At 41.8% G+C, this 18,376-nt stretch overlaps 1 protein-coding gene across 2 annotated transcripts in view; it reads right to left on the bottom strand.

The window, feature by feature from the left end:
* Nucleotides 1-18,376, bottom strand: part of PARP8 (poly(ADP-ribose) polymerase family member 8) — a 185,233-nt gene that overhangs the window by 87,915 nt on the left and 78,942 nt on the right. For both annotated transcript variants that reach the window (XR_012678637.1, XM_075183879.1), the window contains exons 3-4: nt 12,924-12,961; nt 5,350-5,436 (exon numbers count right to left, since the gene is read on the bottom strand). Coding sequence is in view for 1 of the 2 variants with exons in the window: in XM_075183879.1 (XP_075039980.1) it covers nt 5,350-5,436; nt 12,924-12,961 (125 nt within the window). In the remaining variant the exon portion in view is untranslated. The remainder of the gene's footprint in view (nt 1-5,349; nt 5,437-12,923; nt 12,962-18,376) is intronic.

Here is an 18,376-nt window from a genome sequence, read left to right as displayed (position 1 = left end):
ACTCAAAACAGTCAAAAAATGACTTTATTTGATTGTTGTTTATTTTTCTCTCTCTCTCTCTATAAATTATATTGATGATTTTAAATTAGATTTACTAACATATGAAACACAGCTGATCATTTCAGCCTTTAGATCATACATACCACCAGGCTGGGCGTTAAATGAGATTTTATTGAAAATGTTAAAAAGGATACATCTAGAAGAGTCCAGGAACAGACGCTAATCTAAAGTGAGCCAGTCTAGTACATATGTATTAATAAGAATGTGTTGCCTGAGACATATACCATAATGTTATATGTTCTGGTGGGGAAAGTCTTCATCCAATCAATTTGTATTGCTGTCTGTCATTCCTACATATTGCTTGAAATAATTCTATCCTTGTAAGGGATTAGGATCACCAGGATCTCCGTCTCCCGAGGTAGACGGGACACACAACAGAGGCTAGTTTTATTAATAGGTGATGGTAGGAGATATGTAGATTCTCCCACACAAAAAGATAAGCTAAACAAAGCATAGCATAAAACATAACAAAAAAAATCATTGCCTGTTTGGCTCTTACTAAACAAACTGTAACTAATAGCATACTTGCCAACTCTCCCTGAATGTCAGGGAGACTCCCTGAAATAGGGGTGATCTCCCTCACTCCCTGAAGAGTCTGGCATTCTCCCTGATGCTCAGCCAGTACAAGACATGGTTGGCTTCGCCATCTGTGGCATGATGACACAGTTCAGAAATTGTGTCCTATGTCCATGTATTGATGCCTATGGAGGTGGCCATTTTCATGGAGACCAAGATTTAATCAAAGACTGACAGGTAAGACAACATGACTGTAATGGAGACAGAAATGTAAGACACTTTAGTCTCTAGAGATTCATTAGCTGCTTTTCTTTACCGCATTGTTGCCTACTCTCCCGGAATGTCTGGGAGACTCCCGCATTTCTCGGAGACCTCACCCCCGCAATAGATAAGTGACGGGGGCAGGGCTTATGGTGCAAATTTTGTGTTATCTTAGGGAACGGGGCCAAAATGATGTGATTCACCAAACCCCGCCCCCGCACGCACACCTCTCCCGGGATCTACCTGAAGCCAACGAAGAAAAGTTGGCAAGTATGATTACTAGTGAGTGGCCTTAATCCCACAATGATATAATGTACTTCAGTTACAACATTTCTGCAAGAAGTACATCGTATCAATGTAGCTCATCGCCCCTAAACCCCACGTGGTACCCCCTTGATTTAGGTTACTGATTAATGGGTAAAAGTGAGGGTCAGGGGTGAGTGGTTTTTTTTTTTTATAAAAGATTTTATCACAATGTTTGTATTTTACTTTAAAAGTATATTTTCCTGGAGCACTACAGCGGCCATGGATGCCAGGGTATGCTTTTAGTTCTAGAAGCGACAGTATACCCAAGCGGTTTATGTCTGGTAAAGTTTGCTTGGACCAGTAGGGCCGCAGGAAAAAAGTTATATTATTTTTACTTTTATTATTTTTTATTTTTTTTTAACAACTTTATTTATTCAGTGCAGCAGGTAACATCAGAAAAATGACATCATGGAGAAGAGAACACTAAAAAGCGGAATAAAATGTGTAAAAAGCATTTGTAGGGAATAAGAGTGAGTTAACATAAAATTAACACTGTACTGTCATCTGGGAGGTTAGTAATAATAGGTGCTGAACCCAGCGGTGGAGATAGCGAGCTGTGTGCCCCGGGGCTGAAGGGTGGGGAGGAGGAAACCGGTGGCCCCCGACACTCTGCATCTACCATGCAGCGGGCCACATTATCTCCAAGGGCCCCAGGGCATGATACCTGCTGCACCAATGGTTGTCCCACTGGTGCGGCAGAAGACAGAAGAGAGAGGTAGAGAGTAGTTTCAGGTGAAGAGTCGGTGTGTTGTGCCGCTGGGAAAGAAGGACTATGCAGGCCCGGCGCTCCCATTAGGCAAGGTTAGGCACTTGCCTAGGGCGCCGGGCTCTGGAGGGCGCCACAGGATACTAAAGAACTTTAAAACTGTGCGGCGACCACTGACCATACCTGTCACGGCCGCCGCACAGCATTTAGATGCGCGGGGAGGGGGGAAGAGGCTATTTTGTCACCACTGCCGCCTCTCTGCTCCTTCTCCTCCCCTCCACTTACTAGTGTCAGTGAGTGGAGGGGAGGAGACGGAGCAGAGAGGCGGCGGTGGTGAGACAAGGTAAGGAGAGGAGGGAGGAGGGAGGAGGAGGCCGGCGACTTTTGCGGGGGGGGGGGGGGGGGCGCCGCTTTTTTAAAAATGCCTAGGGCGCCGTGGACCCTAGCACCGGCCCTGGGACTATGAGATAGCGAACAGAAAAGAAAAGGAAGAGGAAGGAATCAGGAAGATCAGGACTAAGACATTAGTTATGTTAAGAAGGGGATTTGAATATGTAAATAGGAAGCACATGGTGCCCACACTTATTGAACGACTTAGATGGGTTGTGAATAAAGCTGGTCATATATTCCATTTTGTACGTTTACCAGATTCTACCAATGATCGTCTGAAGTGTAAGAGCTTGGGGCTGATTCCAATCAGTGGCTATTTGACATAGGGCAGCTGAGGCTAAGTGCAGACGAGATTCCAGTTGGTAGGAGGAAGAACCAGGTGGAGAGGGGGATATTGATTTGCAATAGTTGGGATGCAAAGTGTCAGAATTCCTGCCAAAATGTAACTAATTTAGCGCATTGCCACCATATGTTGAGGAGGGATCCATCAATCCGATCTGCTGGGTGAATCAGGGATAATTTTGTGCAATTTAGTAGGAACTAAGTGCCACTGATAGAAGACCTTATATGCATTTTATTTTATTTTCCCACAGATAGAGATGTAGGCAGTGCTGGCTGTTATTTCTTCCCATTCCTCCACATCCAGTCTCCTCCAGGTCTTCCTCCCATGTCAGCTCGTGTGAGTCTCCAACACCCCTATCAAAGGCTTTAAGTTCCCAATATAGAAGGGATATGAGACCTTTAGTTGAGGATTGCCTGAAGGAAAGTGACTCAAAAAAGTCTGGTACTTAAAGATGATTTATTAGTGGAATGAAAGTTCCGCAAATGTAGGTATTGAAAGACATATTTGTTAGGGATAATTTGAGATCATCAAATGAAGGGAAGAAGGAATCCTTAGTGATATCGTTGAGATATTGAATGCCGGCCCTTTTTCAGAATTCAAATAATGTTGAGATACAACTAGGTGTAAACTTTGGGTGTTCAAAGAGTGTAATAATCAGACTTCGGTTTGGAGCCAATTTAAACCTCAATTTTGTTTGGTCCCAGAGGGTCAGTATGTGAGACGCTGCAGGATGACGAGTGGCAGATTGTAGGTGGAAAAGCTGAGAGAGACACAGGAGAGAGGAGACAGAGGAGATGTCTAGACTCTGTGCCTCCATCAAGGTGCAGACTCTAGTGGAGCCAGGAGCGTTCCATAAGACACACTGGGCAAGTGGATCATGATGACTGGCGTCTCTACTACATGATGAATACGCATTTACCGTAGTATACGTGCAGCTCAACACACAATTGTAATTGTGTAACTTTTTGGCAGCATTTTATGACTGCGTTTTTGAAAATTTATCTATCATATTTAACTATAGTGTGTGTGTGTGTGTGTGTGTGTAAAGCGCTACGGAATATGTTGGCGCTATTTAAATAAATGATGATGATGTGTGTGTATGTGTGTGTATGTATGTGTGTGTGTTTGTATGTGTGTGTGTATGTGTGTATGCGTGTGTGTGTATGTATGTGTGTGTGTATGTATGTGTGTGTGTATGTATGTGTGTGTATGTGTGTGTGTATGTGTGTGTATGTGTGTGTGTGTATGTGTGTGTGTGTGTGTTTATGTGTGTGTGTATATGTGTGTATGTGTGTGTGTATGTGTGTGTATGTGTGTGTGTATGTGTGTATGTGTGTGTGTATGTATGTGTGTGCGTGTGTATGTGTGTGCGTGTGTGTGTGTGTGTGTGTGTATGTGTGTGTTGGTGGCAGAGAAGACACTGTGATCGAGGACAGCCATTGCAAAGGTGTCAAATACATTAAATACATAGATATGGCAAAGCAATTGGAAAAATGTGGGTAAGAGAACATAATATAGAGAGAGCGCTCATATAAAATAAGCGCAAAACACAATCTATAATAAATGTATTACACTTTGAGAAAAGTAATTAAAACACAAATAAATCTATTAAACAATATTGTATGACAATGGCTGATTCACAAAGTAAACATTCTGTTCTCTCTCTCTCCCTTTGTTTGCCCCGGGGCTGGATCCATTGGGCCCCTTCTTCTCTGGGCCCCAGGCAATCTTCCCCTCCACCACTATTATAATTTGTCCCTGAATCCAATGCCATCTCCTAATATAAGGAAAGGCTGAACTTTGCCCACTCAACCAGTATCTTAAGTGTTATTATACTGCCATCATTCTATGTATCTGAGATCTTTCTGTCTGATTCGTTTGCATCCAAGGCCTTCTCCTTGTACTATTATTAAGAAATTCTAGGCTTTGTCCGTCTATCTTTTTATTAAACTACCATCCTACTCTCTAGCTGGGACTGGTCTTTTCTACTATTTCATTGCCATCTCCTTTTATTACTGGTAGGACCTGTATCTTAATCTGTGGCACGTACAATGTCTGCCCATTTTCGGCATATATTGTGCCATGGACATCTCTAGTTATAACACATGAATCTACTGGCAATGGATGACGTGCATCCGATATGATAATCCGCTCCAACTAATAACGGCAACTGAAGTCAACACATAAAATGTAGTAAAGGAATGAACAAAGATTCAAGTGAAAAAAATAAGTGTTTTAGGGGTAGATTTACCAAACCTGCTAAACAGAAAAAGTGGAGATGTTGCCTATAGCAACCAATCAGATTCTAGCTGTCATTTGTTTAGTACATTCTATAAAATGACAGCAAGAATCTGATTGGTTGCTATAGGCAACATCTCCACTTTTTCAAACCCGCTGTTTAGTAAATCTAGCCCTTAAACTCATAGCATTTGTCCGCATTAGGTATCAGTTCTTTAAATGAAAGCTTTCATTGGTCTTGTCACCCTACGTTTATAAATAAATAAATATATCTATATTACTTTTGCGCTGAACAAATAATAAAATAGTTCTAAAGATTGCATCATTTAAGCATTAATAATGAAGAAGTTAATATCATACAATGAATATCAATATTCATAAAAATACATTACAGTTAGTTATTTGGTAAACATTATTTTACATTATAAAAACATATTCAGAACACTGTTCCGTCTTCGTTTACGAAACCACAGCTATATTAATTACCTAAATGTAATGAATAGACACAACACAGATCCAGACACGTTACCTGTTATCCTGTGGAAAATGACGGGGATGGGTTCTGTAGTAACTAACACGTCTTCATCATTTTCTGAGCTTGATACATAAGTGTTATCTGCAGCAGCAAACAAATACAAATCAGTGGCCAACAAAGCATCATTATAAAACGTTATGCAAGAAATCAAGTCATAAGTGCTTTAAACATTACCCGCACCTCCGCAACCTTGGGGCCGACGCAGAAGAAAGCACAGTGCCTGGGTCTATGTTATCTTCTGCGCAGGCGCCATATTTAGAATGGCACTGACTGTCTGAATCCGCTTACATCTCCCGCAGAGCGGGCTACAATTATGGTGCCAGCAATCTGGGTCCCTGGGTGCAGGTATGGGGCCCCACTGACTAAAGCACCATTATAGATATGCCGCTGAATCAAGTATGCAATTATATATGCGGGCAACACAGTGGCTAAGTGGTTAGCACTTCTGACTTACAGCACTGGGGTCATGAGTTCAACTCCTGACCATGGCCTTATCTGTGAGGAGTTTGTATGTTCTCCCTGTGTTTGCGTGGGTTTCTTCCGGATGTTCTGATTTCCTCCCACACTCCAAAAACATACTGGTAGGGTAATTGTCTCCTTTCAATGTCTGTTTGTGTATCTGTGCTGTGTGTCTGTGTGTGTGTGTGTTAGGGAATTTAGACTGTAAGCCACAATGGGGCAGGGACTGATGTGAGTGAGTTCTCTGTACAGCGCTGTGGAATTAGTGGCGCTATATAAATAAATGGTGATGATGATGATGATATATGGTCCAATTAGTGAGTGTAGCCAGTGTGAGCATTTCGTAAATTAGGCTTGGGTAGTTCTCATATTAAGTTGTACCTTTACTGTATGTATGTATGTAAGTGTTACATTTGTATTCCAGACCATAAGTATGTTGTTAATTAGAAGCATGATGTATTATTTGCTTGTTACTTGTATATTATGCAACATTTTGTACCTATAATTGCATTCTGTATTAACACCATGATATACATATTTTATGTTTTGGCCAGAAGGAACATGATTTGTTTCATAACTGTGGACTTTCATGGAAAACTCCAACAGGCAAAAATAACCAAAGCAGACAGGAATTCTTTGGCAATAAAAACGCTGGTTCATTACAACTAAAGATTGCTTCTATTTCCTCTTTGCAATGGGGAAGCGCTCACCGCCCACCAGCCCCAACCTATACAGCTAGACCATCTCCTGCTCCCATATGCATACTGAACACTGTGAGATAATATATAGCACAGTAGAGCAGTAAGTGTACGGGGTTCGTATAAAATTCATTATAATATAATATAAGTCATTTGCTTTCATGTAAAATAGCTTTTTCTCTCTCTGTGCAGTCGATGTGTTCATTAGACAATAGGAGAAACCCCCTAGACTCCTGTTTTCACCAGATTTATGGATATTTCCTATTTATCAAAGCCCTCTGGCCAGTGAAGACTATCATCAGCGGTAGCCTTCACGGCTATGGATCATGGTCAGAGCTGGATTAAGGCTTCGGGGGGCCCGGGGCCCTTAAGACAGGGGGGCCCCTAAGATCTAAAATTAAGGGCATAGTGACACATCCTGCATTACATCACCTACAGCCCACAGTATGACACTTACAGCTCTCCCAGAGGGCTCGCTTAGGTTGTCTGCATAAGAAAAATCATTGCTTGCACAAACTAAAATACTGTACATTAAAACAATCATCAAAACACCACTTTAAAATGGGTATTGACACCACACATTAAAACTAGCAATGATATCATACATTAAAAATACCATTGATAACGTACACTAAAACTAGCAATGATAACACACGCTAAAACTGGCAATGATACCGCAAATTAAAATACCATTGATAATGCATCACTGGGCATGGCCAGGCCACCCTCCTACAGACAAAAAACCTGCATTGTTGTGTACACCATTGAACGGTCACCAAAAATTGGGATTGTCCCACTAGAATAACAATATTTCACAGACTTTGCTGCTCTCTCCTACCTGTTCTTCTCACTTTCACCACCTGTGCTGCAGGTTTCTTTAGTTGCTGCTTGTCTGGATCCTGGAATGTTAGGGGCCCTATTTAGAAAAAAATAATGGGTACATTTAGAAAATTACAGCCACCCCCGGCATTAAATCAGTACCACCCATGATTAATAATTAGTCCTTCCTCCAGCCCCAACATTAAAATGATAGTATACACATTTAATAAATAAACCTATTTCCCTCCCTACAAACAGCCCCAGCAATAAATTAATAGTATTTACATTTCAGAAATATACCTATTTCCCGCAACCGTCTCTACCATTAAATAATTCATAGGCACATTTAATAAAGGGACCTCATTCTTCCCAAACTCACCCCCACATTCAGTAGCGCCCAAACCACCCCATCTTAAATTAATTAATTGTCCCCACTATTGTGCCTCTCTCCCCCCCTTTTTTCTCATGCTGTGTCTCTCCCCCTTTTTCCTTACTGTGCCTCTCTTCTCCCCCTTTTTCCTTACTGTGCCTCTCTTCTCACCCTTTTTCCTCCATACTGTGCCTTTCACCTCCCCCTTTTTTCCTTACTGTGCCTCTCTTCTCCCCCTTTTTTCCTTACTGTGCCTCTCTTCTCCCCTTTTTTCCTTACTGTGCCTCTCTTCTCCCCCTTTTTCCTTACTGTGCCTCTCTTCTCCCCCTTTTTTCCTGACTGTGCCTCTCTTCTCCCCCTTTTTTCCTTACTGTGCCTCTCTTCTCCCCCTTTTTCTTTACTGTGCCTCTCTTCTCCCCCTTTTTCCTCCATACTGTGCCTTTCTTCTCCCCCTTTTTCCTTACTGTGCCTCTCTTCTCCCCCTTTTTCCTCCATACTGTGCCTTTCTTCTCCCCCTTTTTTCTCCATACTGTGCCTTTCTTCTCCCCTTTTTTTTTTTTACTTACCTTTCTTTTAGCTTCTTTCTTCTCTTCTGTCTTATTGTTTCTTTCCTGGTCCTCTCCGTGCTGCTCCTCACTGAATGACAGGCGTGCCTTGATGACATCACACCTGTCATTCAGTGTTAACAGTGCAGAGAGGGAGGAGGGACGCCAGCGCCACGGTGAGGTGAGTATATCTTTTTTTTCTTTCTTTTACTACCCTGCTCCCCCCACCAACGAAGGGAGCCCCGAACACACCAGCCCGCAAAGCCCCCCCTCCCCGCAGGCGCCGCCACCGGGGGGCCGCCATTGAAAAAAAGAAGAATTAAAAAAAAAACATCAGAGGTTAGGAGCGCGGTGGCGGGGGGCCCTCGAAGAGAGGGGGCCCAGGGCACGTGCCCCCTGTGCCCCCCCCTTAATCCGGCTATGATCATGGTCAGCAGTGGTACAAGTACCGCCACTGTCCTCCGATGGCTAATGCCTCCTCAGCAACACAAGCTTTAACAAGGATTGTGATCGTGGCCGATTCATTGCTTAGTATCCTGCTAGATGTAGACAAAACCAAAATGGTGATACACAACTATCACATTGTCTGATGCACCACAGACTTCTCCCGTGCTGCTCCCCACTTATGGAATTCCCTACCACACCTACTCAGGCTTTTCCACTGGCTTCAAATCTTTAGACGCTCTCTAAAAACCCATTTCTTTTTTAATACTTACCTAATCCCTGATGAAAAAGATTGACACTAATATATCCTCACAACTGTCTCAATCTCCACTCTAAGCCACAGTCGCTCCTCTTGTTTCAGCTGTGCCCTCTTCCACTTAGAATGTAATCTCTCTAATGAGCAGAGTCCTCCGTACCCTTTATTTATTTGTCTGCATTTATTTTGTCTACCTTGTATGTCCCTGTTTTATGTATGTCCCTGTTTTATGTATGTCCCTGTTTTCCCTACTGTACAGCGCCACGGTGCACTGTGGTGCCTTACAAATCTACGGAAATAATAATACTGCTGCTGATATATTGTTACAGCTATATGTCTCTTTCTTTAATTTAATGAATTGTTTTAACTTCTCACTGAGATTAAGGGTAGAATGCGGCCACTGGATTGTATCAGGTTGCCCGTCACTGTTATAGAAGCACAGAATATTCATGGCAGATAAAGACCATTAAATCCATACACACGATACAGAGTATATTTCAGCAAAGAACAGGCCACATGGCTCAGAATTGTTTTTGCATGTAAGGAGAATCTCCCAGGCTGGGCACAGCGAAGCTGCACAACTCCAGTACTTGACAGGAGAGAGTATGTACTCATTGGTTGAGCTGTTCCACATCCAACATGCAAGTGCAGAGGAGTGCTACGCTGGCTGTACATTGTGTGGGCTGGGCTAATCACAGCAGCTCATAATACAGAGGACCTGTCACCAGGTACGCTGATGTCATATTATAGCTTTACTGTATAGAGCCTCGTGCATCCAACATGTAATTAGCCATCATCGTGATTCCACAGTAATGAGAGCTGAGAGAGGAATGAGAAAGCAAGAGGGGGATGGGAGAGAGATGGGGGAACGAGAGCTTGGGTAGCTGAAGAGAATGATGTGAGGAATAAAAGAGAAAGCTGGGGAGATCTGGGAAGATGCAAACGCTGAATGAGAAATTAGATATCTAAGAGCAGAGCAGAGAGCTGGTGGGAGCTGGGGAAGAGGGAGTCTGGAAAAACAAAAGTTCTGGGATGAGTAAATGATTTTTCCACTAGGGAGAGAAAAATAAAAAGATTTGTAGAAGGAAAGAGAGCTCTAGGGTTAGAAAAGCTAACAATGAGGAGAGAACAGAGATGCACAGAACCCTCTGAATTTAACTATTTAATGCCCTCTGCCCAGAGGGTCGGCGAAAATGGGCATCATCGCATGACATAGAGATAAGAGATATATTGGGGCACAAAATAGAGACGTGGAAGGAGAAAAAAGAGAACTGGGAGTTAAAAAAAAAAAGTGAGATTACATATTGCAAAAACACAGGTAGAAAGAGTACTGTAGGTGAGTGGGATTACAGCAGGAGAGTGCAGGTGTAGATAAGAGAGCTCTTGGAGCAGGAAAGAATGCTCTCTGCTTGGGATAGGAAAAGAAAGACCTGGGTTATGAAAAGAGAGTGCCGGGACAAGAGAAAGTTTGGAGAGGATGGTGCTAGTGATTGCTGGGTCTATGTGCTATGCATTGCTGGGTCTATGTGCTAGCGATTGCTGGGTCTATGTGCTATGCATTGCTGGGTCTATGTGCTAGAGATTGCTGGGTCTATGTGCTATGCATTGCTGGGTCTATGTGCTGGCGATTGCTGGGTCTATGTGCTAGCGATTGCTGGGTCTATGTGCTATGCATTGCAGGGTCTATGTGCTATGCATTGCTGGGTCTATGTGCTATGCATTGCAGGGTCTATGTGCTATGCATTGCTGGGTCTATGTGCTATGCATTGCTGGGTCTATGTGCTATGCATTGCTGGGTCTATGTGCTATGCATTGCTGGGTCTATGTGCTATGCATTGCAGGGTCTATGTGCTAGCGATTGCTGGGTCTATGTGCTATGCATTGCAGGGTCTATGTGCTATGCATTGTAGGTTATAGTGTGGTGCCCACTGCTGGGTACAAAACAAGTAAGTCAATAATGTTCTGGTATCGAAGCTCCCGAGTAAGGTAGAATTTCATTATGTCACATAGATTATTTGGACACTCCTATTCTGTATGCAGGTTGTGTAACTAGACATTTGTGGCCCCATAAAAAAACTCTGTAACGTCCCCATGTACATGAAGCAGTCAATTTCTCACCCTATCCAACATACTGAAGCTCCCTCTACTGATAAGTCCGTGGCTGCTGGCACAGTAACCAATAGGAAGCAGCCTACACTGTTAATCAATAATTTTCTGGGGTTACTATGACAGCAGTCACGACCTGATCACTAGAGGGAGCTTCCATAACCCAGAAGAGGTGATAAAATTGTCTTTAGTCCCGCTGCTGTTGCATGGGGCACTGACGGGGAAGTGTAACAAATCAGAATCTCTTTTTTTCAAGTAATGTTTACGCATCCATTTTCTCCCTGCAAAAGCACGTCTGAGATGCCAAAAATCAGGACTCCTCCTAGACTTTTAATGAGACACATTTTTCACCTTGCAGTTGTCCAATGCACTTCCGGGGGTATATTTACTAAAAAGCGGGTTTGAAAAAGTGGAGATGTTGCCTATAGCAACCAATCAGATTCTAGCTGCCATTTTGTAGAAGGTACTAAATAAATGACAGCTAGAATCTGATTGGTTGCTATAGGCAACATCTCCACTTTTTCAAACACGCAGTTTAGTAAATATACCCCCGGGAATAAAACTGAAAGTTTGGAGTTTGGGTTATTTGGGCTTTTTCCTGTTTCCACCACGTCAATCTCAGTGTATCCACAAACCTGCAGTTAGGTTCAGATTACTTTTTCAAGTGCAGTTCCGTTAACCACAAAGTGGGCACGTACCATAAAATGCACTTGGCAGACAAGTAGGAGCAGTTGCACAAAAAGCAGTGTTGGTCCACGCGTTTGTAGTCTGCCAATGACCCTTAATGTGTAGCTATTGCTTTTTAAACAACTGTCCAAATCCAACTGGTTTCAAATTACAATGAGTTTATTGCAAATATAAATTCCAGTGTCTGTTACACCATTCCGAGTAAGCTGCAATGTTGTCATATTTTCTATAGAACAAACACATTGGGGCACCTGGTGGTGTAAAATAGTTCTATCTGTACCCTATTTAACTACTGTCTTGAGACATATTCTGGAACAAGTGTTAGAATTGTGACCTCAGTGCTCTACAAATCATAGTTGCAACATTTACACTGTGTGCACAGAAAAGTTACACCCTGAAGGATGGCTACATACTGGCATTGGGAAGCCGTCAGTGAAACTGTTTATCAAATGCAATCATGTTTGACATGCAGCAAACCAGCGATTGCATTTGCAATAGGGGAGAGTCCTGCTTTGACACTTTAACATTCACTTAAATGCAGGTAAATAAAGCAGATAGTATCCAAGAGATACCACTGCTCAAGTGCAAGTGGGGATGGGGTCATTGGATACAATATGTTTAATACATGCATTAACGCCAGAGAAAAAGCTTTCTATTGGTCAGGCCAGTAGAAGACTGTCATAAAAATGATCATTAAAATCCCTGAAGGTTACTGTCACCCAAAGAAACAGATTTGTTGCCAATTCTTGCGATTTTCAGTTAATGTGTCTTATTTTGAGACTATTTAATGACTATGGGCTAGATTTACTAAGCTGCGGGTTTGAGAAAGTGGGGATCTTGCCTATGGCAACCAATCAGATTCTAGCTGTCATTTTGTAGAAGGTACTAAATAGATGAAAGCTAGAATCTGATTGGTTGCTATAGGCAACATCCCCACTTTTTCAAACCCACAGCTTAGTAAATCTAGCCCTATGTGTTATATATTTGCAAGTAAGAACACTTTCTTAAATGTACCCAGGTATTCTGAGGCTTAATTGTTTTTAAATGGAAAAGACAAATATTGTAGATTACAGTTTCAAATAATTATTTGTTAATAGCATATTTGAACGTCAAGAGCACAAAAATAGCATAGAAAGAAATGAACATTTTATTGCAAATTACCAAAAAACAAAATATCACTTTACCTGGGTAATCCTCAGAGACATGAACAGAATAAGCAACACTGTAAAACAAAGAGAAAAGAACATTATTATTGTTAGTATTATTATTATTACTGTTATTATTGTTATTGTCTTTTTATTCTATTCATTTTATTATTTCAAAACATATAAACTGTTCAAATATTGACCTTGGAAAAAGAGTGCAATTTGGAATTAAGAGAATGATTTGATGTATTGACGTGCAAGTTCTTTAGAATAAAATTATATTGATTGAGTGAAGTGGCTGAACTAAAGACTGTAATATATAATGTTTCAGTATATGAACTGACATTGTAAGTCCTGTCTTTGGATGTAGTGTACGTTCAGTTCTTACAGGTCATATCCCATCACTGGAATTAAAAGCAAACAGTCTTAAGGTACTAAGCAATAATAAGTAGTCACATATTTGCCAACAGTTAAGGGTGCAATTTTCTTCAACATGTGAAGCCAGATTTCCTTACTGAGATTGTATCACTCTTCATGAAAGCAGATCTAGAGGACAGGTAGTGATGGAGTAGTAGAAGGAGAATATGAGGAATGAGGGCCTTGCTCGGGAGAGCTTACATCCTAAAGGGAATAAAAGGACACAAATAGGATGGCACTGTGTGAGGGGAGTGGAGGTGAGAGCCAAGGAAAAGGAATTAGCCAATCAGATCACTGAAACAATCACAGCAGCACAGAGGGACTTATTTACAAAACTGAAAACAGCAGAGATGAAGTACAAAATCCCTTTCAGTGAAGCTAGCCTAAATTTGCATTGGTGCAACTAGACCTCTGCCAAAGTACATTGTTTTGTGGAGCAAGACGGCGGCATTTGCGCAGATGCAGACTTTTGCACAGGCCGACGGGGGGAGTTGAACTGAAGGCGTTCCTTGCCGAGTACAGAGTAGGCATACCGGAGTGCCGAGCTTTGCAGAGACTGCAGAAGCAACATTTCATTTTGCAGAGCGACATTATTTCAATGACATCATAGGGTAGAGAGGGCTAATTAACAGGAGCTCCCTGCTTTCTGGAAGGATGCACAGATAGTTTTCACATCACACAAACACCTGTGTCGCGTCCTGTACTTTTCATGGGGTACATTTTGCATCTTTCAGTTGCAATTTAGTGGAGACAAGCATTTCTAGACACACCTCTAGCAATGCGAAAAAAAGTTTCAGTACTGGGAGTAAATGTATCAAGCTGCGAGATTCCAGCATGTTTGAAAAAGTGGAGATGTTGCCCTTAGCAACCAGTTAGATTCTAGCTATCATTTTGTAGAATGTACTAAATAAATGACAGCTAGAATCTGATTGGTTGCTATAGGCAACATCTCCACTTTTCAAACCCGCCCGAAACTCGCAGCTTAATACATATATCCCCTGATGTCTCCGGTCTCCATGATTCTTGTAAGTCAGAGATGAAGCTAAACAGAGCAGTATTTGGAGAGAAAAAGTGAAAAGAATGCATGTACCATGAAGTACTCGGGATGGGCCGTGTACACACACTAGAGAGGTGTATCTGCAGTGTGCATCCAGTGTGCTTGGTAAATGGGGTCCAGAGTATCTCAGGACATGAGTGTGCTGATCTTGTGGAAGGCAGGCAGTGATCACTGTCGTGATTGTACTAGTGTTACATTCTAAATTCCTTAACACACACACACACAGACTAGGGTCAATTTGCTAGTAGCCAATTAACTGACCAGTATGTTTTTGAAGTATGGGAGGAAACCGGAGCACCCGGAGGAAACCCACGCAAACACGGGGAGAGCATACAAACTCTATACACATAAGGCCATGGTCGGGAATTGAACTCATGACCCCAGTGCTGTAAAGCAGAAGTGCTAACCACTTAGCCACCCTGCTGCCCATATAAACTATTTGTATCATTCAACTGCAACAAATATTTTCCTGGTGTTTCTGACTTTAGAATTTTGCCAACACTACACAAGAGACACATCTTTCATCTGACCATTGTTTAGTTAATCTTTGCTCTCAGCAATATACACTATTACTTTCTATATGTCAAAGGTAAGACCAAAATAACTAATGAACTCATCATTCACACAATAAAGATCCCAAATGTATCAGCTATGCGTAGACAATAACCTTTTCTCCACCATTAACTTACACTGACACATTATCATAATATAATGTCATAAAAACGGTTCCAATTATGAACCCCATAAAGCTGAAGTAAAATGTAACATTACAATCTTATTATTGTCTGACCATAAAAAAGTTGTTTGTTGATAGAAGCGCTTTCTATGTATTTTAAATATAATAGTATCCTGCATTATAGTTAAGATTAAATCACATGGTCAGAAATGGTTTCCTGTCAACAGAACAATTATTGCATACCAACCAACTGTCCTGATTTGGGAGGCCGCAACAGGGGCAAGGGTTAACAAAAAAGTGGGCGGAGTTTTGCCCGTTTGTGGGAGGAGTTTCGGTGTAATGGATGCAAGGCTAATTTTGTCCCAATTTCATGACTGTAAATGTTGGGAGGTATGATTCCATTAATCACCAGCAAAACAGCAAAAAGACCGAGGGGCTGGTGCAAAGTTGCACGAAATTTCACCCCAAATCACAGCCGCAAATTGTGTTCATTAAAAAAGCTGCAATTACGGGCATAAGATATGGCACCGATGGCACATGTACCCGGCTTACACCAGGCATATGGCACACACACTAACGTCCATGTTCATGACCATTTGTTTTGTTTGCAAAATACGTACTCACTATTCAGCATCAATAAAATTTGAAAAAAAAAAATGGCAAACCAAAATTTTGCTTAAACATGCAGATAATAGAATATTTCCCTGTGTAACACAGAAAGCACCTATCCATGTCAGCTTGACAAATACAGCAAAGCATTCCCAAACAACCAATAACAAGTGGTATGCTGGCGACTGCCATCATCCATTCTTTGTACCTGCCCTTGACTATCAGCAAATAATACAGCTTGGCCAGTCATATCTGCACCTGTGTCCTGGTGTATATCGGTTTGCATTTGCGCGAACACGTCCTTACTGCACTTGGCCTACGCCCCTTCCTTCCCCTCTCAATTCTCTCCAGGCACCACCGGGCGAGTGCGCTACAAATCACGCAAAACTGCATGGGCGCATATGCGGGCGCCAACTTTTCTAGATGATTTCAAATAAACTTTTCAAGATAAACTTTATGCAAATTGGCATAATACTTATTCTGCATCTGGCCATTGGTCCTTATCTCCAAACCTTCTGCGTTTACCAATCGGGATAGCCTAGCAGACGGTGGAACTGTCTACTCAAATCGGAAGGTATGGTTTATGTTAGTGATATGTCTGTTTTAATGTAATGTCTGTGTAGTACTGCAGAGTTTGTATTAGTGTAATGTGCCTATATATTAGTACAAAGTGTGTGTGTGTATTAGTGCAGCGTACAGTCTGTGCATTAGCACATCGTGCGTATATTTTACTAAATCACATGGAGAGGTGTCTTGTTCCGACTCTGGGAAGTTTGGGGCAGGTGCCATGCACCGGGGCCCATGGAGATAATGGGGCCCACTGCATAGCAGAGGGTCGGGGGCCCCGGTTCCCACTACCTGCACGGGGGCCCACAGCTCGCTAGACCCGTCTCTGGATGGGAGGTATGTCACAGCACATCATGGCTGGTCTCTCTGGCGTGTGCTGTAATTTAAGTATGTTGGTGGAGGGTTGGGGGGGGCGACCTGGCGCTTCAGAAGCACTAGACATAATCCCAATTGGGGAACTCGATAACACCACTGAAATGTAACTACGCCTCTTATATGATAAAACCACAGCCCCTTTTGAATGGAGGTGTGCCCATTTCCCAATTTAGGTCAGGACACTTACATTTTGGGAGGTATGTAAACACCCTAATATAAGAGTCCTTACTTTTTGTCAAAATCAATCAGAAAAATAATGTTCCATCATTCAGCATCAATAATGAATATGCTATATTCAGACATAATATTGTTCATTTATTCATATTGTTTTAATATAGGCTGAAATTTTAAATAGATTCTATATGAAGTAAACATTTTTTTCACTGCATTATGTTGTTTATGTACAGTATATCTAATTACTGCATTCTCATTACTGAACGCACAGAAGAAAAATGATTTTAATTATACACATGACCGTAATGTACTGTATAGTACATCTTACAGGTTTGTCAAGCCTCAAAGTTTGCCAATGTATACAAAGTATACAAGATGTTCTAGACTCGAAAAACTGAATTTGCCAAATGAACACATTGAAAAACAACCAAATTAAAAATTGAAATGTCCGCACATCAAAGTGAAGGTAAATTGCAGTGTTTAGTCTTAGCCAGATTTTCCTCTGCTGTTTTGTAAAACAATTTAAGATATGTTGGAGTATTTTCTCCCACCTCCATTGCAAAACATAAAAGTTATAGACCACAGCACAACTAAAAGACTGCTAATATAGCTGAAAAACAATTGCAAAGGGGTAGAATAGACAGTATGTTGAACATATTTATTATTATTATTGCAGATTTGGAAGGCGCCACAGTGCTCCGCATCGCCGTACAGTAGGGAAAACAATACATATATAAAACAGGGACATACAAGGTAGACAAAATAAATGCAGACATGAAAACAAAGGGTATGGAGGACAATGCTCATTAGAGAACTTACATTCTAAGTGGAAGAGGGCACAGCTGAAACAAGAGGAGTGAGTGGAGAGTGAAAATTGGGTCAGTTGTGAGGGTGCATTATTGTGAATAGTATCATCAGGGATAAGGTCACCTCTTAAAAAAGAGATGGGTTTTCAAAGAGCGTCTAAAGATTTGAAGGCTGTGGTGAAAGTCTGATTGAGTGTGGTAGGGAATTCCATAAGTGGGGAGCAGCACGGGAGAAGTCTTTTAGGTGGGAGTGAGAGCTGGTTACCAGAGACGAGACAAGGAGCAGGTCAGAGGTAGATCTAGGAGGGCGGGAGGGAGAGTATTTTGATAGGAGATTTGAGATGTATGAAGTGGTTGTCTTATTGAGGGCTTTGTAGGTAACGGTGAGTAATTTGAATTGGATTTTGGAGGACACAGGGAACCAGTGTAGGGATTTGCAAAGTGGTGCAGTAGATGTGGGGCGGTGAGAGAGGAAGATCAGTCTTTCAGCAGCATGTAGGATAGATTGAAGTATGGATGTATGGGTACCAGGAATGCCAGATAGCAGGAGGTTGCAATAGTCAAGACGGGAGATGATGAGAGAATGGATAAGAGTTTTGGTAGCATGTTCAGTAAGAAAAGGGCATATTCTGGTAATGTTTTTAAGGTGTAGATGACAGGACTGGGAGAGTCTGGATGTGAGGAATAAAGCAGAGGGTGGAGTTAAGTGTGACACCAAGGTAGCGGGCTTGTGAGACTGAGGAAATTGTGGTGTTATTGACAGTGAGGGAGATTTGAGGGCAGGTGGTGACTCTGGCAGGATAGAGGATAA

This window comes from Mixophyes fleayi, chromosome 1 (assembly GCF_038048845.1).
Source record: "Mixophyes fleayi isolate aMixFle1 chromosome 1, aMixFle1.hap1, whole genome shotgun sequence".
Lineage (NCBI taxonomy): Eukaryota > Metazoa > Chordata > Amphibia > Anura > Limnodynastidae > Mixophyes > Mixophyes fleayi.
This window is presented reverse-complemented; position numbering and strand designations above follow the sequence as displayed.